The 23,095-nt window shown below is 39.9% G+C and overlaps 1 protein-coding gene across 3 annotated transcripts in view; it reads right to left on the bottom strand.

Annotated features, from left to right (window-relative positions):
- LOC132123528 (stAR-related lipid transfer protein 13-like) overlaps positions 1–23,095 on the bottom strand; it is a 76,355-nt gene that overhangs the window by 34,348 nt on the left and 18,912 nt on the right. The window contains exon 1 of one of the 3 annotated variants that reach the window (XM_059534198.1): positions 4,340–4,677. The exons of the other annotated variants lie outside the window; for them this stretch is intronic. Within the exon in view, the coding sequence (XP_059390181.1) occupies positions 4,340–4,448 (109 nt within the window). The 5' untranslated portion in view covers positions 4,449–4,677. Of the gene's footprint in view, positions 1–4,339; positions 4,678–23,095 lie in introns of those variants that run through there. 3 annotated transcript variants of the gene reach the window in all.

Raw genomic sequence — 23,095 nt, 5'->3', positions numbered from 1 at the left:
AATAATCCTTCAGTCGACAAATACCTTCTCCAGTTCTAGCACAGGTTTGGTTATTTGGACATAATGAGTGGTAATAAGTGTACTATGCACTTTACTGACCCAATTGCAGCAATATCACCTTGCAGCCCAAGACCGGTCGCCCACTGAAGCTAAGCAGGGCTGAGCCTTGTCAATATCTGATGGGAGACCTCCTGGGAAGAGGTGTTAGTGAGGCCAGCAGGGGGTGCTCACCCCTGTGGGGTCTGTGTGGGTCCTGATGCCCCAGTGTAGTGACGGGGACACTATACTGTAAAAAGCACTGTCCTTCGGGTGAGACGTTAAACCACACTCCTGACTCTCTGTGGTCATTAAAAATCCCAGGGTTTTCTTTCGAAAAGATTAGGGGTGTAACCCCAGCATCCCGGCCAAATTTCCCCATTAGCCTCTGACCATCATGGCCTCCTAATCATCCCCATACACTGATTGGCTTCATCACTCTGTGACCTCTCCACCAGTAAGCTGGTGTGTGGGGGGCGTTCTGGTGCAATATGGCTGCCGTCGTATCATCCAGGTGGATGCTACACTCTGGAGGTGGTTGAGCGCTATATAAATGTAATTAATTATTAATTGTACAGCACAGTGATTCAGACTGTCAAAGAAAAAACAGCTATTATCTCATACCATATCAAAATTCCAGTCACTTTAACTGGTCTATATAGACATATGATGGTATCTCCAATGGCTGTACATGAAAATGGCTAAAAAGTGCTCTCTGATGAAGCACTCTGGAATAAAATGAAATAAAACTTTCGACAAACCATTCAACAAAGCTATAGCGAGTAGAGAATAGTTAAGGCAAGTCAAATCAATTATCAGATGCTTATTTCTAGATAGCAAGAACAATGACAGGTGTTTGTGAACACGACACTCATCCCCCACCCACCCACCTGCCTCATCTGAGTGATACAAAATCTTGTCATTATTAACTATTGACCCAGATTGCTTTGTAGTTTAGCCACTTCTCCAACACATTTTTAGCTTTATGTAGGAGAAGTGTTATTGAAAACAGATCAAACATCTTTGTTATCCAGAACTGAGTGCTTTTTCAAGTTTAGCTCAATATTTAGAGCCAAACACGGCATTGCCAAGTCTCTCATCATCTCTATACTGAAGCCAAAGATGAATGTCTGACAGCTCTCAAAATAAATGTATGCAAATGTGGAGGAGAGAGCAGACCCTGCTCACCACTCGCCAAAGAATGCACATTCCACATGCTCCCTCTCTCCATCTCTCCTTCTCTCTCTCATTTGACAGGAAACCTGAGAATTTGTTGCTACAATGGCATGGGCTAATTAAGCCTACTATCAAATCTACAATAAATACAATTGTGAAAATAATATTGCTGTAACAATTACAATAATAACTTGAATGGAAACCTATTTTCAGATTTTGAATTTTAAATATACAACGGTGATGAAACAAAGGATAAAATTATTTAAAAGATATAACAATAAATGAATTAACGTCTAAGTATATTAAATAAAATTACATAAATAAATGCATAAAACAAGACATCTTTAGAGGCATATAGTTGTTGGCTCTGATGGCATCAAAATAAGCCACTCCTCCATATACAACCTGTCTCAGCACGTCTGAATTCAATGGCAACAGCATGAACCTCAGATCTTTGAAGAGCGCAGAAGAGGGTTTTTGGGATGTTATACAGACAGCACTACTTCACAGCCATCTAGTTACTTTATTTGTGTATTTTTCCACTAGCTGAGGCAGAAGCCAGAATCAGCTGCCAAGAAAACGTACCTGTGTTTATACACCTTCATGAAATAATAGCTTCATTTCGATGGAAACAAAAATAAACAGTTTTGACCTGATTTTGTGTCCACAATCAGTTCAGATGAGGATTAGCCACAAGAGAGGCCAGTCAGAATGACAGCTGATTAATAAAACGTCCTGGCTGAGAAACTCCAGCCTGGGATGCTGACTCCACAACTCAGGCGTACAGAGAGTGAAGATATCAACACAGCCAGTGGAAAGAAAAGTTATCAGCATAATATTTACTCTGTGGGTTTCTGGGAAGGGCTGCTGAACATAGACAGGAGCCAGATAAAACCAGCAGGTGCTTACGATTCGCTCCAGCAGGGAGAGACGGCAGACAGCGAAATGTTTCTGCTGTCTCTTCTGAATTCTGCTATGATTGAATCTCTCACTGAAAATGTCAAAGCCGCATCACATTTATGAGTTTTCTCTGCTTTGAGTAGTCTGTTCCTTTATTTAAGCAACACTTCATAAGGCAACACCGACTGGATTGTGTGCAGAATGAACTAAATGTTGTTTTAATCCATCTTTCTTCTTGAAAGCTACTGCCTTCGGTTTAAGAGGATCTTTTGCAAATTGCTTGTTAGGAGATTTGAATGATGCCTAAGTGTTCTAGCGTATGATCCTGACACAATAGTGTTGAAATGCAGACCATAATGCAACCATAATGCAATCCTATACAAATCCCTCATTCCATGTGGGCTGAAATGCTTTAGTCGTGGATGGCAGGCTCATGGACAGCCCACTGGTTAATATATAAAAATGGGAAATGCTGGCTGAAATCTAATATGAATTCTAAAATGCAACTTCACATTTATTAAACCCACTAAAAGATTTGAAGAAACCTGGTACCTCTTTCATCGAAGAATCATGAAAAAAATGTGTCATGGCTTCCACAAAAATATTGAGCAGCACAATTGTTTTCAACATTGATAAGAAATGTTTCTTGAGCACCAAATCAGCATATTAGAATGATTTCTGAAGGATCATGAGACACTGAAAATTGGGGTAATGATGCTGAAAATTCATCTTTGCCATCACAGGTATAATTTACATTTTAAAATATATTAGAAATTGTAATAATATTTCACAATATTGCTGTTTTCACTGTATTTACTATCAAATAAATGCAGACTTCTTTTAAAAACATTTTAAAATCTTATTGACCTCAAACTTTTGAATGTTACTGCAACAGTTATTTTAAATTTGTCCACTGCTTTAAACTATAAACTTTGTTTTGAAGGTCAAAACTAAAAGGTGGAGCTCTATCTGCCGGAATATCTTTCATGGTTAAACTTTTAATAGAGGCTCAAGTCAGACTGAAATATACCCCTCTTGGGAGCCACACTAAACTCTCCACTGTCATGCCTCAAAGAGCTCCTCATTGTTTGGCATGTGTATAAACATTCAGGCCAGAGCGTGCACATGACTGCCACCTACATAGCACATCACATCTCTGAAACACATATATGGAAATGAATGTGATAAGCATACCAACAATGCCTCAACATTTCATCACCATCCCTATGGCAGCCTGATCATGTGCCCAAATAAACAAAGAGTCTTGAATAAGACAAATATACAAGCATTTAAAGATGTCAATCTATTAACAGCAGAGTTTTAATAACTTTCCAATAAAACAGACAGATGGACCACCATAAAGCACTCCAAGAGAAAAACGTAAAAAATCCCAGTATGAAAAGTGATTACTAGTGTTTTCCACTAAGACACCACGTTGCATTGACCGACATCTAGTGGTCAAACATTGTCAAAAGCGTCTCAACTTTGAATCCATCACCAGAGGTTTATAAGTCTATAAAAGTCAGAAGCAGTTTCTAAAAATGTTCAGCACATCTGCCAGTAAATTCATACTTAAACGCACAAAAATAAAATGCTGAAAGTAGACTAGTGGAAAACAGATTATGCAGAACGGCCCATTCAATATGTATCTATCTATGTGTGCGTGTGTGTGTGTGTGTGTGTGTGTGTGTGTGTGTGTGTACACACGTTGTCGCATTCTGTGTTTCAGATTATATTAAAAACGTAAAAAGTTCCATATAAATTAGCTAAAACAATGCTTTGATGTGTTGTTACCTTTAATATTTTGTTCCATTAATTATTTGTCTTGAAATTGTTTTACCTTTTAAATTTTGTTAAAAAACCTACAATACACTAAAAAATCTGTGGCGTACATAAAAAAATAAAAAATAAAATTTGGAAATGAATACATTTCACAAATATTTGTAGTAGACAGACTTCAATTGTACTTTCTTGTAAAAATAAATAAATAAATAAATAAACATTTACAAGTCCCAGTCTTTCTTGGTGTATTTTTCAAAACCCCTAACGATAATGCAGCTGCAAAAATTAAGCAACTTGAAATTTAACCAGCGATGCTCAATAATCTCAAAACCATAAATTAATGCATGCAAACATTTCGTCCTCACGTCGAGCACGTCATCACACTGTCATTCCACGCATACGTTGCAAATGCGGAGCGCGTGAATTTTACTTCAGTGTCACTAACCTGCAAGTCGTCTCTCTCTGACGCTTTTCCACAATAAATCCCAAGCTTTGGACGTGGATTCCCTGAGCTGCTCGCTGAACGATCGTCTGAGTGTCAGTTTCGCTGTCATCGTCAATCCGCGCTCATAATAATCAATCAGTGTGGCTCGCGTGCGATCTCCCTTTATTTCTCAAAGACAGCGAGACTCCTAGTCCTCTTCTTCACCTGCCCCGCAGCCAGAGAACGCAACGGAAAACTTTTCCGAAAAATAAATGCATATTAAAAATAATAATGTGGTAATAATGTCCTAAATAATCCAGTTTAGGACATGCGTTAGTAAAAGACGTGCAGCCGCTGTCTGGTGTTTCAGAGCAGATGTGGGTTTGTGTGAAGTTTCTCCTTCAGCTCCTAACATACGATCACTCTCTCTCTCACTCTCTCGTTCATCACTCTCACTACTGGAGGACTATGGGATTTAAATCCCATAGAGGACTTCATTTCAAGTCTCACAAAAGATCACAACTCACGCACCCCGTATTAATTCCTGGTGCTGTTTAATGTTTAAATAAATAAATAATGTATTTGCTGTGTTAAAAATGCCTACCTAAATATATCATTTTTAAAATCAATTAAAAATGTATGTATAAATATATAATAAAACTCATATATTTATATTGTTTGAAATATAAATATATTAACAAATATATTAACTTGTGAACAATATGTATTTAAATTTTAAAATACTAAAAAATATAGAAAAAATGCAAACAATAATAATATACTATATGCCTTTCTCAAGGCAAAAAGCACAAAATTCAGCTCACATACTCTAGTCTGGATAACAAAAGCAAAATAATATAAAGTAAATGAAAGTTTGGGTCATAAAGGTATATATAGAGAAAAATGGTCATGCTGAGGAAGGATAGACATAGCCTACCATGAACACTGACGGCTTATTTAATTATGGGCCTCTATGGTTTCTATTTGCACTAAGCATGGCATTATCATCATAACAGAGAGGAGATTGCTTTTTTGTGACAGGTTTTCTGTCTGCAATGTCAAAAGCTGATCCAAGCTAAGATGAAAAAATCTCGGTGATGACACAAAGCGAGTCTAATGGAGAAATTAATACTTTATTATAAACAACTACTGCATGCAGCGAAACTCGATGACAGATTGGTATCAAGAGTATTCAACCTGGATCCAGGATTTGTTATTAAAAGAAAGAGGTTTAGGTTTGCTTTAACATAAAGCAGTGCACTATTTGTTGTCATCCAAGATCAGAGGGAACAGATTTAAGCAGCCAGTCATGTGTCTAGGTAGGGAACAGGTATGAGTCTGGCCTTTATCAAGGTGTGTGTTAATGCGCCTCAGCTTAATTCACTAATGGAGTCATCTGATGGGAAAAACCTCCCAGGAGAACACGAGGGGCTTCTGCTGTGCCTCAGCTTACGTGTCAAAGGTCAAAGGTTAGGGCCAAACATTTCCACTCTTGCAGGATCTGCACTGGAATGCCTGGCTTGGCGATACAACCATCTGACCACTTAAAGAATAGACTAAGAATTGGAGGTTGACTGATATTACATTAAAAAAAAAAGCCAATGTATTGTGTGCATGTGTCTATTATGTATATATGTGTGTGGGTATATATATATATATATATATATATATATATATATATATATATATATATATATATAGGTTAGTTGGATTTAAGTTATAATTATATATATTTTAAATCAGTACATTGATTATACTGTTGGATTAATGATGAAATTGTGCTTTTTTGCACTTTAATAATAATTATAACTTACTAATAAATACAGAAAAATGCTTTATACCTAACTTCAATATCTAGCCTGAAGAGGTTTAAAAAGTCTCAAGTGAAAAAAATGAAACCTGTGTATGATGGCAGACTGCCTTCTATACTCAGATTAATTTGACTCCTGGACGTTTAATACTGCAAAGTCAGGTCATGTCTGTCCACCTCAGCAACTGTCTCCCTCCATCACTGCTCCAGCTGGCTGTTCTGAGCCCTTGATCTCCTGTCTGTCAGCAGCTGATCTATTGGAGAGACCCATCACTTTAAACTTCAGCACAGGTTTCCAATATAAAACCAGCCTGGAGCAAAATACCAAACCAGCGGTCAGCACAACCTTGATGACTCTTGGTCTCGCTGTCAAAACAGTTGATGCTGAACGTGTCATCTGCTTTCACGTTGCATTTCAAGCAGTCTACAATGAAATAACCACAAAGCATTAAATCATAACTTACGCTATATACAACTTGATATGTTCATAACCGTTCCAAATGTCTCATTAAATAAACTGATCTTAGAGATTAAACCGAAATGGATATAGTGAAAGAAATGAGCTAGCCCAGATGTGGAACTACAAGTGCTTATAAGAAGTAACTGAATAATTAGTTTCACAGAATTACAGCACAAACCCCTTAACATTTGCCAGAGAGAGTATAAATGTCATACAGATGGTTGAGCTTGAGCATCAAGAAAACTCAATGGACTTCTGCCAGGCAGCACATTTGCATAGTAGCCAAGCTGGTGTCTCTGCATTCTCACCAGCGTCAAAGTACGCAATTGAAAACACATGGACCTTCAAATGCCTAAATTCCTCATTTAAAAATATTTGAGCCTATTTAACGCAAGCCTTTAGTTGCTGTCTGGTCCTGGGCTCAGTAATGGGGTCATGCAGGTCACTTTCCTGATCAAAGCCTTTGACAGGAAGCCCCATGCTCATGGCTTGCTCTATCATTCCTATTGCTGTGATGTTCTCTGGATTCATTTGGGGAAACAATTGTTGATATTAAGGAGATTATTATGGCTAGACTAGGAGGATACAGTGCAGTGATGTAAAAGAGGAAGTGGCTGTTAGAATGTGAATGGGTGTCCAATTTAAATTGTAATTAAAATTTATGCATTTAGCAGACGCTTTTATCCAAAGCGACTTACAGTGCATTCAGACTATCAATCTTTACATATCATGTGTTCCTGGGGAATCAAACCCACAACCTTGCACTTAATAGTGCAGTGCTCTACCAATTGAGCTACAGGAACACAACAGAGTTGCTTGTTTTAGCAAGACCCCATCAAGGTCTTATCTTCTCTCCAAAAAGACCCTTTAGGCTTCATATGTAAATACAATGCACTTGAAATTTGTCTGAAAGGCTTGAGCACAATTAATCGTCACTAATGCTTGTGTTGGTTCCCACACATATAAATAAAAAATGTATTCACCACAAGTGGTTTCATTTAATCTACGCTATGAATTATACATGAAACCGCATGTGGTCTTGCACCTTTTGTTTGTTTGGCTACGAGCCCAGAGACTTGAGCTCCAGACTGACCACTGAGCTAGAATGAGAAAATGCCAAGATGTTGAGATGCTGGGCTCCGATTGGCCCCCTCATTTGTCCGTGAGGTCCCAGGCCAGGCTCCAGAAATCCTCCGGGGGGATCACGCTTCCCAGTCTTATGCATTCAAGGCGTGGAATTCTCCCCCAACTTCCCTCTTGCTCCTACATATGGGCCCATCTAATGCATGCACTATACATTTCCTGAACAAATATTCCAAATTCCGGGCTGCAGTTTTCCATGGTAAAATCACAAATGTAATGTATATCTGCTTTTAGATTAGGAGCTTGAGGGGGAGGAAGGGCCTTAAAGCAACTGTTCACTGACTGCATGTGATTCATTGTGTAAAGCATCATTGTTTTTGATAAATCCCTGTTATACTAAATGTGTGACTGAATGTGGTTATGTTCGGAATAGCATACTGACATACTATTCTTACTATTTTTGCAAGTATAAAGTATGTGCAATGCATTCAACCATGGTGTTGTGTAACTGTCAAAATAATTTTTGCTAGTAACTTGTGACTGAACAAACAGAAAAATTAACAGAATGAGCAAACAAACAAACAATTGAATTAATGAATGAATCAATGAGTAGTAAAAGAATGAACATCTACTACAATTTCTGCTATTTACATGTAACTGAACAAACAGAACAACTGAACAGAATGAACAAACAAACAAACAAGTGAACAAAGAAAACAACTGGATGAACAACAAACAACCGACTCAATCAATCAATCAATCAATCAATGAACAGTAACAGAATCAACAGCCAATATATTATTTGTTAACTTGTGACTGAACAAGAATAAATAAATAAAACAAACAAACAAGTGTATCAATGAATGGATCAATAAAAAGTTACAGAATCAACAATATTTGTTAGTAACTGAACCAACAGTATAAATGAATGAGCAAACAACTCAATGAATGAATGAATCAATGTACAGTAATATATTCAACAGTCACTATAACATTTGCTAGTCAATTATGATTGAAGGAACTATTAACAAACCAAACAAACAACTGAATCAACATATGAAGGAACAGCCAATTTAATGAATAGTAACAGAATCAACAGCCACTGTATTTTTAAAGCCATTTGTGATCATTCTGTGAACAGAGCATGATCTAGCTACTTGGCATAGTACAACCCGAATTCCGGAAAAGTTGGGACGTTTTTTAAATTTTAATAAAATGAAAACTAAAGGAATTTCAAATCACATGAGCCAATATTTTATTCACAATAGAACATAGATAACGTAGCAAATGTTTAAACTGAGAAATTTTACACTTTTATCCACTTAATTAGCTCATTTAAAATTTAATGCCTGCTACAGGTCTCAAAAAAGTTGGCACGGGGGCAACAAATGGCTAAAAAAGCAAGCAGTTTTGAAAAGATTCAGCTGGGAGTTCAATCTAGTGATTAATTAAATAATTGATATCAGGTCTGTAACATGATTAGCTGTAAAAGCTTTGTCTTAGAGAAGCAGAGTCTCTCAGAAGTAAAGATGGGCAGAGGCTCTCCAATCTGTGAAAGACTGCGTAAAAAAATTGTGGAAAACTTTAAAAACAATGTTCCTCAACGTCAAATTGCAAAGGCTTTGCAAATCTCATCATCTACAGTGCATAACATCATCAAAAGATTCAGAGAAACTGGAGAAATCTCTGTGCGTAAGGGACAAGGCCGGAGACCTTTATTGGATGCCCGTGGTCTTCGGGCTCTCAGACGACACTGCATCACTCATCGGCATGATTGTGTCAATGACATTACTAAATGGGCCCAGGAATACTTTCAGAAACCACTGTCGGTAAACACAATCCGCCGTGCCATCAGCAGATGCCAACTAAAGCTCTATCATGCAAAAAGGAAGCCATATGTGAACATGGTCCAGAAGCGCCGTCGTGTCCTGTGGGCCAAGGCTCATTTAAAATGGACTATTTCAAAGTGGAATAGTATTTTATGGTCAGACGAGTCCAAATTTGACATTCTTGTTGGAAATCACGGACGCCGTGTCCTCCGGGCTAAAGAGGAGGGAGACCTTCCAGCATGTTATCAGCGTTCAGTTCAAAAGCCAGCATCTCTGATGGTATGGTGGTGCATAAGTGCATACGGTATGGGCAGCTTGCATGTTTTGGAAGACTCTGTGAATGCTGAAAGGTATATAAAGGTTTTAGAGCAACATATGCTTCCCTCCAAACAACGTCTATTTCAGGGAAGGCCTTGTTATTTCAGCAGGACAATGCAAAACCACATACTGCAGCTATAACAACAGCATGGCTTCATCGTAGAAGAGTCCGGGTGCTAACCTGGCCTGCCTGCAGTCCAGATCTTTCACCTATAGAGAACATTTGGCGCATCATTAAACGAAAAATACGTCAAAGACGACCATGAACTCTTCAGCAGCTGGAAATCTATATAAGGCAAGAATGGGACCAAATTCCAACAGCAAAACTCCAGCAACTCATAGCCTCAATGCCCAGACGTCTTCAAACTATTTTGAAAAGAAAAGGAGATGCTACACCATAGTAAACATGCCCCGTCCCAACTATTTTGAGACCTGTAGCAGAAATCAAAATTGAAATGAGCTCATTTTGTGCATAAAATTGTAAACTTTCTCAGTTTAAACATTTGCTATGTTATATATGTTCTATTGTGAATAAAATATTGGCTCATGTGATTTGAAAGTCTTTTAGTTTTCATTTTATTAAAATTTAAAAAACGTCCCAACTTTTCCGGAATTCGGGTTGTAAACTAGCACACAAAAGATTTACACACACACATACAGACGTCATGAAGGGGCCAGAGGGGGTCTGTGAATGCTATTGGTTCACTGTTTCAAACTGCAGTATGACATTGCATGTAATGCTGTCAAGTCGAAATCTGTTAGGACTCAACGAACCATGGGAAAACATTTCCAGTCACACACACCACCTGGCTTCTATTAGCAGAGAGGGGAACACACAGACAGACAGACACACACACACACACACACACACACAAACACACACACACACACACACACACACTGTGCCCTCTTACTCAATTTGCATGTAGGCAGACTGTGATTTGTGCACTGAAACACACTGTATGTGCAAATTCCCATTATAATGGAAATGACTCAAGCTGTCTACATTGGTAAGTGCTTACAATCTGACTTCAGCCAACATTTGATTTGATTTCAATAAAATAATTCCAATGACATTTGTACAGCCCAACTCAATACAAGATAAAACAACAAACAAGCAAAGGAACAAGTAAATCAAATGTTCTTCTAATATCATCTTACATCTTTGCAGCAGACTAAATATGTCTGAAAAGGTAAATCAAGGTGGGAAATTAACTGTTGATTAGATTTAAACTTAAGACTAGATTCTATTAAATCCAATTTGGTGTAAATTTGTCAAAAAGAAAAATGTTATGCCGGATTTTCTGACTAGCAAAACACAATAAGCAGTCAAATCTCCCAAATATTAGCAAGCTGCTAACTAACAATGCAATTAATTAATAAGACGCCATGAAAGAAAAAAAGAATGTGATTTGTGCAAATTGCTTGGCACAAAACCACAGGAGCTCAATCGAGAATAGAAGTCAGTTTATTCTCTTCTGTCTGTAGCCTGTTCGATTGCCCGGCCAAATTGTTTAATAAGCACTTAACCACAAGAAAACCCCTCTATCCCGCAGGGACACCACGGTCTCACATAACTGTACAAGCACAAGGCTTAGGAGAGGGAGAGGTGTTTAGATAATGCTGCTTTACAATCTGGCCTTTAGAATATTACATTTAACAAAGTTGCAACCCAAAATAGTGCAAAGTACAAAAAGTAAGCAAAAATGGCCTTAAAATCTAACACTGCATTGTATTAAATCTAATCCACAAAGGCTGGAATGGCTGGAAAGTGTCTGGAATGAAAAAGTATGAATTTCAGTTATTTCATTGATAAACTACAGGACAGTTTTGCAATTAATGCTCAAATACTGTACAAATTCAACATGTATATTACCGTTCAAAAGTTTGGAATTCCAGTGAATTCCTATTAAAGACATTTAAAATAATACAAAATATTTATATTTCATTAAATGCTGTTATTCAAACATTGTTCATCAAATAATCCTGAGAAAAGACACTACAGAATAAAATGATTTCCAACCATCTTTAGGCAGCACAACAGTTTTCAACATTCACAATAATACAAGCTTTAATAAAAGCAGCAAATCAGCATATTAGTATGGTTTCTGAAGGATCATGTGACTCTGAAGACTGGAGTAATAATGCTGAAATATCAGCTTTGCTATTACAGGAATGAATCACATTTTACAATATATTCAAAATAGAAAACAGTTATTTTATTTAAAATTGTAATAGTATTTTACAGTATTAATGTTTTTAATGTAATTCAGATAAAATAAATGCAGCCTTGGTGAGAATGAGAATCTTATTTCAAATATGCATATATATGTTCCAGTTGCTTTTATTGTTCCTGGGCATTTATACATCCTGGGATTTACAGAGCACTGCATGTAATTGGAGTCTGATCCACATTAGTGTCCGTTTAATCCCTCTACGACATCTCCTATTGTGAGAAAATCACACTCTGGCAAGAATAAGTTAATCAAATTATAGGGGAATTATGGAGAAAGATTCTTTACTGCAAGAACCTGCAATGGTGCAGTAAGAAATTGAAACGTTACATTATGTAAATTGCTTTTTAAACACAAAGGCATGGCTGTAGGTAACCAAATGATCCATCAATCCACACACAAAAACAATCTCAGGATTTATAAGCTTATAAACGAAATTGAGACCAAAAAGCAATTCCAGCATTACAGAATTCCAAAGGGCCAGTGCCAACAATGGAAGTCCATAGGAAGCCACAAGCCATTTTCCATCTTTCCAGATGTGGAATATTTCATGCTCTCCCTGTGGCAGCGGCTCTCTATACAGCATAGCCTGCCAGGCCACATGATGACCTGCCTGTAAATTTAACTCATGATGTCATTGATTTGGGCCATGCATGAGCAGAGGGAGGTTAAAAAGATCAAATAATAACATAATCGCATGAACCAATCCTCATGTGAAGAGAAAAATTTTGCTTGGCGACAGAGGTAAAGCCTTCAAATGAAAAAATAGTCAGTAGTGGCACTTGCTAACACAAGCATCTTCTACTATAGCACATGCTTAAGGGTTTTAAAACGTTGGCATGTAAATATTCCTAGACTGGTTATTCTACAGACATTAATTGTACAACAAATTGTGTGGTTATTGAGAGGAGATGTGCTATTACTTTTCTAAGCAACTGGTCTTAAAGGGAAAGTTCTGTGCACTGTGCACCTGTGTTTAGTAATTATCATGTGTTTTAAGTTCTTGTCTGTGCTTTTCACCTCAGTTGGGTCTACTTGTTGCTAACTGGTTTTGTTTACATGTGTTTGCTCCAGTGCCCATTGTGTGGATTAAAGACTTTTGATTGTATTCCTTGTTTCCATCATATTCCTTTCCACAGCGTATCGCGTTACAGAAGACCCGACCAACAGTTACCTCCATGTGTCTACCCTCCGTATTTGTTTCCATTTTTACCTATCAGTGTTTTTGTTTCCTTATGGATCCCTTCACCCGCCTGGAATTCCTCCTCGTCCTGCTGTAGCAGGGGGACAGATCTCTCAAGGGCCATACGAGACTGTTCTGGCTGTTAGCTAGCATCACCAGCTCCACCTGGCTCCCTCGTCCCTCTGGCTCCACTCGAGCCATCGCCTCAGGACTCCACCTTGTGCTCCGTCCCACCAGCTTCACCTTGGTGCTCAGTCGATCAGGCTCCGCCGTGGATCTCCTCGGTCACCAGAGCCCTCGACTGCACCCTGGCCCCCCAGATCCTCTGCTTCCCCCTGGCTCGTTGGCTCCCCCTCTCCACCTCGGGCTCCTCCACCACCTGCTCCGCCGCCATTGGTCGGCCAACTGGTGTCAGCGGCCATTCCTCCTCCATGACTCCTTCCTGCATCGGCGCTAACGTAATGGTCCAGCTTGTCTCCTCCTGCTCCAAGTCCTTCCTGTTTCCTCCCTGGCTCTTCTCTCTATATTCACCTACCTAGACTAAGTCTGCTGGCTGGTCAAGTGTTTGCTCCAGTGCCCATCATGTGGATTTCGCCTGTGTTCCTTAGATTAAAGACTTTGATTGTACCCCTTGTTTCCCTCGTACTCCTTCCAGTAGCGTATGGTGACACCAGGAAATTTTTAAAATTCCCTTAAGTTTCCAGGTTTGCCAAGACCATAAGATCCCTGACCTTAGCAACACAATGGCAATCACCCAAAATTTCTTTGCATCTCCAAGGACCACTCACATTTTCCGCAGAAAACTGAGAAGGTTTGTTCCACTTCAGTTGTAGTGGCCAAATGGAGGTACCATGGAAGATTTTTGGGTTACTGAAGCTAAAATAATTTTACACAAATGCTTTTGAGTGTGTGTGTGTGTGTGTGTGTGTGTGTGTGTGTGTGCTCTTGTTTTTGTGACATATCAGGACAAAACTCTATATAATGACATGGGTATAACACAGGTATTACAAGGAGAGGATGACTTATGAGGACATAACCCATGTCCCCATTTTTCAAAACGCTTATAAATCATACAGAATTAGTTTTTTTGAGAAAGTAAAAATTCACAAAGTTTCCTGTGAGGGTTAGGTGTAGGGTTGGTGAAGGCCGATAAAATATACAGTTTGTACAGTATATAAACCATTACGCTTATGGGATGAACCCACTTTTCACAAAAACAAACGTGTGTGTGTGTGTATGTGTGTGTGTGTGTGTGTGTGTGTGTGTGTGTGTGTGTGTGTGTGTGTGTGTGTGTGTGTGTGTGTGTGTGTGTGTGTGTGTGTGTGTGCGTGTGTGTGAAGAATAATAAGCCTGTATGTTCCCTCTTGTCTCTTTACTGTGATTTCAGAGGTCGGTTCCCATTAGGAAATGGGAACTAGTAAACTATAGATGGCTGAGCTCAACACAGTGAACAGAGAAGAAAAGCTTAACCTTCTGGCCGCCACTCAAATAACCACATTACCTCTATTCCACCAATAAGTTTTTATCTAGTTCAAACAACAATCTATAAAAAATATGACTGTCAAAGGTATCTCAGCCATCATATAGTGAAAATAATGATCTAACAGTATTTATTTGATTTGATTCTTGGTGCGATTGCAGCCAGCTACTCATTTCTTTTGACATGAGTATTTTGAAAGTTGTGGTGGAAATCAAGGTCATGATAATAATTTCTAGCTCTAGGTTGTTTTTACAGTTCCACCCTAATTTCAAGCACAATAGGTTCCAACAGTGCAAGCGGTGTGTGAAAATATGCACCCTACGCTATAATATAATTTGTAAAAAGACCAACAAGTTTCCTTCAAGGGTTTCATTCCCTTTCATTTCACAGTTAATCAGGCACAGCTCTCCTGGTTTCTGACTTGAAAGGGCATCAAGTACACAGGGCTCTTTAGAGACAGACTGAGATAGGCCAGCCAGACAGGACTGCATGGTGAGCGGACACAGCTGTTAGGGGTCACCCTTGCTGGCCACTAAGAGCCAGCCACCCTGGACGAGAAAAAAAGAGCCAGTCTAGAAAGCAGCTGGCTAGAGAAAATATCTTCGAGATTCATCATGAACACATATAGACAGTCCAGGAGGTTTGTGTAATCACTCCTGGCAGATTTAGAATGCAGCAGAAAAAGAAATAAAGAGGAAAACGGAAAAGAAAAGGAAGGGGAAAGTAAGCAAAGGAAGAAGAAAATGGAAGAGTATGGGGGAAAAGAAAGGAAAACTAAGGAACCAGTAAGGCAAAGAACAAGGAGAAGGAAAAATAAAAGAGGAAAGAAAATTAAGCAAAAAGAGGAAAATAGACGAAAAAGAATGCAAAGAAAGGGAAGGTTGTAGCATGGAAATGCTGAGGATTATATGGGACAGAGGTAGAGCTACAGGTGATTAATGTGCACTTATTCTTCTGGGCATATCCGGTCAATACAAATTGCATTAGCTAAATTAGCTTTGCGGAATCTATATTACCAATGAAGTTGGTATCAAATATATCAAATGAAATTGATCATTATGATGTGATTGATGCAGGATAAAACTAAAACAGAAGCACAAAATCAATGAGGCATATAAACATAGCATACATCATATACAAAGAGGCCGACTGATAATTTCCTTACAGTGATGATAGTTGAGATCATTTTTGTACGGGGTTCTTGTATTTACTTTATTGTAATGGCCTCTATTGTGAGACATGTTGTTCTCAGTAGAATCTAATTTGCACTCAGTTTAATATAACATAAATCTGGCTCTAAACTGCAGTGATTTTTGTTTTTATCTGAAGGGGCAAAATTGCTTTACAGCTTTATAATCAAATGAGGACAAATTCTGGATGGATGGATGGATGAACAAACAAAAGAAAGAATGGGTCTCATTCACTAAGTATGTGTAACTTTATCCATTGCAGTTTTGCGAAACATTTTTATATTGCCTGAAAAAGTTTTTTTGCTGTTGTTGTTTGTTTGTTTATTTTGTCTTTTTTTTTTTTTTTTTTTTTTTTTTTCATTTGCCATTTCAATTTGCACAATTTGAAGGTTGAATGATAACTGAAAAAGTATTAAAGCCGTTTCATTGCACACAAGAAAACATGAACACAGTCTTGTGGCCTTACAAATAATTCCAGAGTGGGTTTCGTGTTTTGCAAACAAAAATGCATATGGGAAATTTTCCAGGATTTATCATCATATAGTAAATGGCTGAAGGATAAATGTATTATTTCTTCTACAACATAATTTCAAGCGATTTGGAGAAGAGGTCAAACTATCGGTTTACATCTGAGGAAAGACAAAGATCTGAAAAAATGAAGTGGGTCAGAGGGTTGAGTATTTTTCCATATGTCTTGCTGTTGCTGTTTCTTAAACATGAGAAGTGAGGAATCTGCTATATAAGTCATACAGCATAAGACATGGATAATTCATTCACATCTGGTCATAAGACTGGCTTCTCAATCGATAACTGCCATGTCTAGACATGGATAAATATGTTAATATAAACATGTTAAAATAACAGTTTCTTTGAGTATACCTATCTAATCCTTCAGAGAGGGAGGGCTTGGTGTTCAGGAGGATGTGCAATTTATGTATAGCCAAGGAATCCAAAAAGGGAACTGGGTTCTTGAGTTCTTCACAGGGGTCTGGCGCTGGTCTGCATCAGAGCTAATGGCGTTTTACGAGGCGCAGGGATACTTCTGTTTATAGGACGCTGCCGGTGGGTGGGTCAGAGTGACCATTATAGACCGGAACTTGGTTGTTCCTGTGGCCTCAAAGTTGTAATTCAAATACAAATACATTTGGAAAAAGTTTCACTACACTTTCATATGTAAGTAAATAAACTCAATGGCTACCAGCAACAGTTTGAATACCAACATTATTCAAAATATATATTTCTGTATTTAACAGAAGAAAGAAATTCATACAGTACAGGTTTGAAACAGCTTGATAGTGAGTACATGATAATATTAAATTCATTTTTGGGTGAACTATCCTTTTATAGTTAGCAGTTCACAGTTCACCCAAAAATGAAAATCTCGAACATTTATGATATTCAGTGAAACTCAAATGAAGATACTTTTTGAAAAAAAAAAATTTTTAATCACTTCTCTGTCACGGTTGGTAAACCGTGATCTCTGGGTTTTGCACTTTGTGGGTGAAGTCTGTGTGTTACGCGTCAGCACTGATTAGTTTGTGGGTGTCTCCGTTAATTGTCATCAGCAACAGCTGCCACTCATTACTCATCCCTATATATTGGCTTGTCTAGCTTCTTGTACTCGTGAGAGCGTTGTTTCATGTTTATGACCTATGCTTTGCTTTCTTGTGTGTTTCTGCGTTGGATGTCTGTCTCTCCCTGGAACCCCGTCCACTCTACGCAACCCACCACCAAGCAACACCACTTACCTTCGGCTCGCTTCCCTGCAGTTCCTGTGTCACCCTCTCCTGCTGCCAACTCACCTCCACCTTCCGGATTCGTCACTCATCACCACCATCTTGGACTGTGCATTCCTCCCAGCGTTGTTTGTGTCTCAAGTACAGTGTGTATCATTGTCTTCATTAAATATCATTAATCTCGCACTTGCTTCCTGCCACTCCTTCAGCCAGTCGTTACAGAATGCTCTCACCAAACATGGAAGCAGCGAGCACCACTTCACTGTCTGAATTCATTCACCACAGCGTCAATTGCATGGATCAGCAGCAGGAGAGCATCGTGAACACCGGACGCGCGATCCAAGTGCTGGTGACACAGGTGTCCGAGCACTCACCTCTCCCACTGCGCCCACTGCATCGCCTGCGCCGCCCGTCCCCCGGGAGACCTCCCAGGACCACTTCCGGCCACAGCCGCGACTTCCGGCGCCAGAGAGTTACTCCGGTGAGCCAAACTTTTGCAAGACTTTCCTTAACAAATGTTCCATGCATTTTGCATTGCAGCCCCGCAACTTCGCGACAGAGAAGTCCAAGGTTGCATTTGCTCTTACCCTACTCTCTGGCAGGGCTGCCTTATGGGGGACGGCGATGTGGGAGAATCAACATCCGTGTTGCGCCTCGTTCCACGCCCTCTCCAAAGAGATGAAACGGGTGTTCAATCGAGCAGGGAGGCCACTCACCAGCTCTCGGACCTCAAACAAGAAGAATCATCGGTGGCGGACTATTCCATTCAGTTCCGCACCCTGGCGGCCGTGTGCCAGTGGAACGAGGTCGTGCAGTGGGATCGATTCCTGCATGGGCTGGCCGACCGTGTTCAGAAGGAGATCTACCTCCTCGAGCTGCCCCCAACGTTCAACGGCCTAATCGACCTGGCACTCTGGGTGAACGCTCGGATTAACCGCCTGGGTAGACAAGTCAGTCCTACACGCCATTACGTCTCTCCGGAAAGGGGCCGCTCGAGTCGGGAGAACATGGTCGGTCCCGTCGACGATGGGAGAGAGAGCGGCGGAGGTCCCAAGGACTATGCTTATATTGCGGTGGCTCGGAGCATTCCATCCATTCCTGCACGGTAAAAAGAGCCAGCCCGGTAGTAAGTTTGAGGCTACTATCGGGTGGGATCTCCGACGGGAAGTCCTCAACCACATCATCGACTCTCCTTCCGGTGAAACTGCGGTGGGAGAACCACACTCACGACTGTCACACCCTTCTGGACTCTGGGGCCGAGAGCAGTTCTTTCCCAACGTGCTGCCTCGGACGATAAGATGCATCCCTGCGCGTTTTTCTCTCATCGGTTATCTCCTGCTGAACACAATCATGACATTGGTAACAGAGAATTGTTGGCCATCAAATTAGCTTTAGAGGAGTGGCATCACTGGTTGGAAAGTTCAGGTGTACCTTTCATTGTTTGGACCGATCACAAGAATTTAGAGTACATTAGAACTGCCAAAATAATCAATTCCAGGCAGGCTCAGTGGGCACTTTTTTTCGGTCGTTTTGATTTTACTCTGTCGTACTGCCCGGGTTCCAAAAATGTCAAACCCGATTCTTTGTCACGTCTTTTTGATCCCTCCGCCCGCCCGGTGACTCCCGAGTGTATTTTACCTGAGAAAATAGTCGTCTCAGCACTCGTATGGGAGGTCGAATCGAAGGTCAAGATGGCCTTAGAAGGGGTAACGCCTCCGCCCGGTTGCCCACCGAATCATTTATTTGTGCCGGAAGAGTTACGGTCCGAAGTTATTCAGTGGGGTCACTGCTCTAACGTTGCTTGTCATCCAGGGATAAGCTGAACCAAAGGGGTTAGTTAAACAACGATTCTGGTGGCTACTTATGGCTCGGGACATCCACGATTTTGTTTTGGCTTGCTCAGTTTGCACCAGTGGTAAATCGTCTAACCGGCCTCCTGATGGCTTTCTTCAACCGCTGTCTGTCCCTTCGAGACCCTGGTCACATATCGCACTAGATTTTGTTACCGCCCTCCCGCCCTCTAATGGCATGACGGTCATTTTGACTGTAGTGGACCGTTTCTCGAAGGCGGCACATTTCATTCCCTTGCTCAAATTACCGACAGCCAAGGAGACAGCGGTCACTGTCCTAGATCACGTCTTTCAGTTACATGGCCTCCCGGTAGACGTGGTTTCTGACCGGGGATCCCAATTCATATCCAAATTTTGGAAATAAATTTGTAAGTTGCTAGGAGCGACGGTTAGCCTGTCTTCGGGTTATCATCCCCAGAGTAACGGGCAGTCTGAGCGAGCAAACCAAGATTTAGAGAGAACGTTGCTATGTTTGGTCTCCAAGAATCCTTCTTCCTGGAGCCAACAACTCTCTATGGTGGAGTACGCTCACAATTCGTTACCAGTGTCAGCCACGGGCCTCTCTCCATTTCAGTGCAGCTTAGGTTACCAGCCACCAGCTTTTCCTAGTCTGGAATCCGAAGTCGTGGTCCCCTCTGCTCACGCATTTGTCCAGAGGTTCCACCGCACCTGGACCAGAGCCCGCCAGACTCTGCTCCGGATGAGGGAGCGCACTAAGGCCAAGGCCGATCGCCACCGGTCAAAGCCTCCCGTTTACGTCGTGGGTCAAAAAGTGTGGCTTTCTACTAACAATATTCCTCTCCGTTCCGTTTCTAACAAATTAGCTCCCAAATTCATTGGCCCGTTTACTGTCACCAAGATCATTAGTCCAGTGACAGTCCGCCTCAAACTACCTCCAGTACCTTCCATGTGTCCAAAATTAAACCCGTGTTTTATTCACGTATTAATCCGCCTACCCCGGTTCCCCCGCCGCCACGTCTCGTAGATGGGGAACCGACCTATTCGGTTAATCGTATTCTGGACTCGAGACGGAGGGGATAAGGATTCCAGTACTTGGTGGACTGGGAAGGTTACGGTCCGGAGGAGAGGAGTTGGGTACCTGCTAGGGACATACTGGATCACTCCCTTATTGATGATTGCAATCAGCAGGTAGGGCCTTCTGGGAACTCCAGGAGGTTTTCTTAGAGGGGGGGGGGGGGGTACTGTCACGGTTGGTAAACCGTGATCTCTGGGTTTTGCACTTTGTGGGTGAAGTCTGTGTGTTACGCGTCAGCACTGATTAGTTTGTGGGCGTCTCCATTAATTGTCATCAGCAACAGCTGTCACTCATTACTCATCCCTATATATTGACTTGTCTAGCTTCTTGTACTCGTGAGAGCATTGTTTCATGTTTATGACCTATGCTTTGCTTTCTTGTGTGTTTCTGCGTTGGATGTCCGTCTCTCCCCGGAACCCCGTCCACTCTATGCAACCCACCACCAAGCAACACCACTTACCTTCGGCTCGCTTCCCCGCAGTTCCTGTGTCACCCTCTCCTGCTGCCCACTCACCTCCACCTTCCGGATTCGTCACTCATCACCACCATCTTGGACTGTGCATTCCTCTCAGCGTTGTTTGTGTCTCAAGTACTGTCTGTATCATTGTCTTCATTAAATATCATTAATCTCGCACTTGTTTCCTGCCACTCCTTCACCCAGTCGTTACATTCTCAAAATAAAATGCTACTGATGTTTTGTGTGTTACAAATGTGTTGCCAAAAGCAACATTTCTCATGTAAAGTAATTAAAAATATATTTTTAAAAGCAATATATATGTATTTTTTTTACTAAAACTGAAGTGAAAAAAGAAAGTGTAAAAACGTAATTCAAACTACAAAAACAAAGTCAGAACCAGCTTAAGATCTATGATGAGATGGGCAGAGCAACAAAAAGAATTACAAAAAATACAATATTTTACAATAAAGGACAATACAAAAATGTAAAAGAAAAAAACTGAGGCATTTTTCTATATGCTAGTTAGAGAATTTAACTCTGGCTACTAGTTAATAAACTTGAAAATAGTGGAACAGGTGGCTCACATCGGGGTCTGCCTCATGTGAACAAGACACCCAAACCTAGCAACCTCTGTTCTCTCAATGCCTCTCCTCTAAATTTAAATCTATGTGGCTGATCTAAAACTATTAATGCAATTTTGGTTTGCATTGTATCAACCAAATCAAATGGTAAAAAAGACAGATGAGCTTTCCTCATAAAGGTTACAAACATTTACTGAACAGAATTTTATAGCCACCAAAACCTACTGTTGCTCATTTCTCCACGACATGATTTTTAACCCTAATCAAAATGCACAGCACAGAGCTTTAAATAACAGCATTTACAGTGATCTGATTGAAATAACATGTTTTAAGTTTAGAAGTCATCATTAAATGCTCCAGTGCCTGTAAGCGAGGTCTGGACAGAGTCTTTCTGGAGACTGTCACTCTAACGATGTGTGTATTATGGAGCCGGTCAGCCATCTGGCTCTGCAGCAGAGATGACATCATACAGTCTCTATATCCCTGCAGTAAAATACGAGAGAGGAAATACTACACCACATGTGCCCTTAACTCTACACGTTTCTTTTATAGCATCATTATTGTTATTACTATTAGCATGGCTATCCAATCGAAGAGACATAGTTAGCTGTTAGATTAAATAAAAGTGACAGTGACATCCAGAGTGGACAGATCCATTTAAATAAAACTGAAAGATTCTAAACAAAATTGTTTAAATTAATTTATTTTAAATGTATTATTTTTTTAATCTTTCAGCATTTGTTAAAATGGATCTAAATATCTAAATATATCTAAATAAACAAATTATTTATTTGTTATTTTTAAAATTTTTGCTTTCTTCTGTATTTCTTTATTTGCTTCCTTTCTTCATTCCATCTTTCTTTTTCTTTCCTTGTTAATATATTTTATTATTTTTTCAATTTCTTCCATACTTCTCTTTTCATTCTTTATTTCTGTTGTTACATTACTTCCTTCTGTTCTTCCTTTTTTCCTTCTTTGTATTACCTTTGTCCTATCCTTCTTTTCTTTGACATTTCTTTCTTTGTTTCCTTGTCTTTCTCTTTCATACTTTACACTCTTTAGATATTTTTACATTCCTTCTGTTCTTCTTTTCCTTCTTTCCTTCCCTCTCTTCTTCTTTTAACCTTCCTTCATATTTCTTTCCATCTTTCATAGCTTGCATCATGTCCTTGATGGCATTTCCCATATTTCTCCTCAACATTCCTAGCTCTTCCTACTATTCTGTAAGTTCAGTCCATAAAAAGTAACATTTTCATGTAGTTTAACTTGCAAAAAGCTTATTTAACTTGTAAATACGTTTAGGAAGTTCACACAGCAAAACATTGCCTGAGAATATATTAGAAACATGAGATTTTGAGCTTTCAAATGGCAACATTAGTCAAGATTAAAGCAAAGAATCTGGTTTCATCCTTGAATTAGTCATGCTCTGGGCAAATTTCAGGACAAGCTCGGTGCGCAATTCAAGCGAAGACGTCTACAAGTATTAGAGAGCTCCACAGTAAACCGGTCTAATTAGTGAACAACTCTTAA

The sequence above is a fragment of the Carassius carassius genome, chromosome 41 (genome assembly GCF_963082965.1).
Source record: "Carassius carassius chromosome 41, fCarCar2.1, whole genome shotgun sequence".
NCBI lineage: Eukaryota > Metazoa > Chordata > Actinopteri > Cypriniformes > Cyprinidae > Carassius > Carassius carassius.
This window is presented reverse-complemented; position numbering and strand designations above follow the sequence as displayed.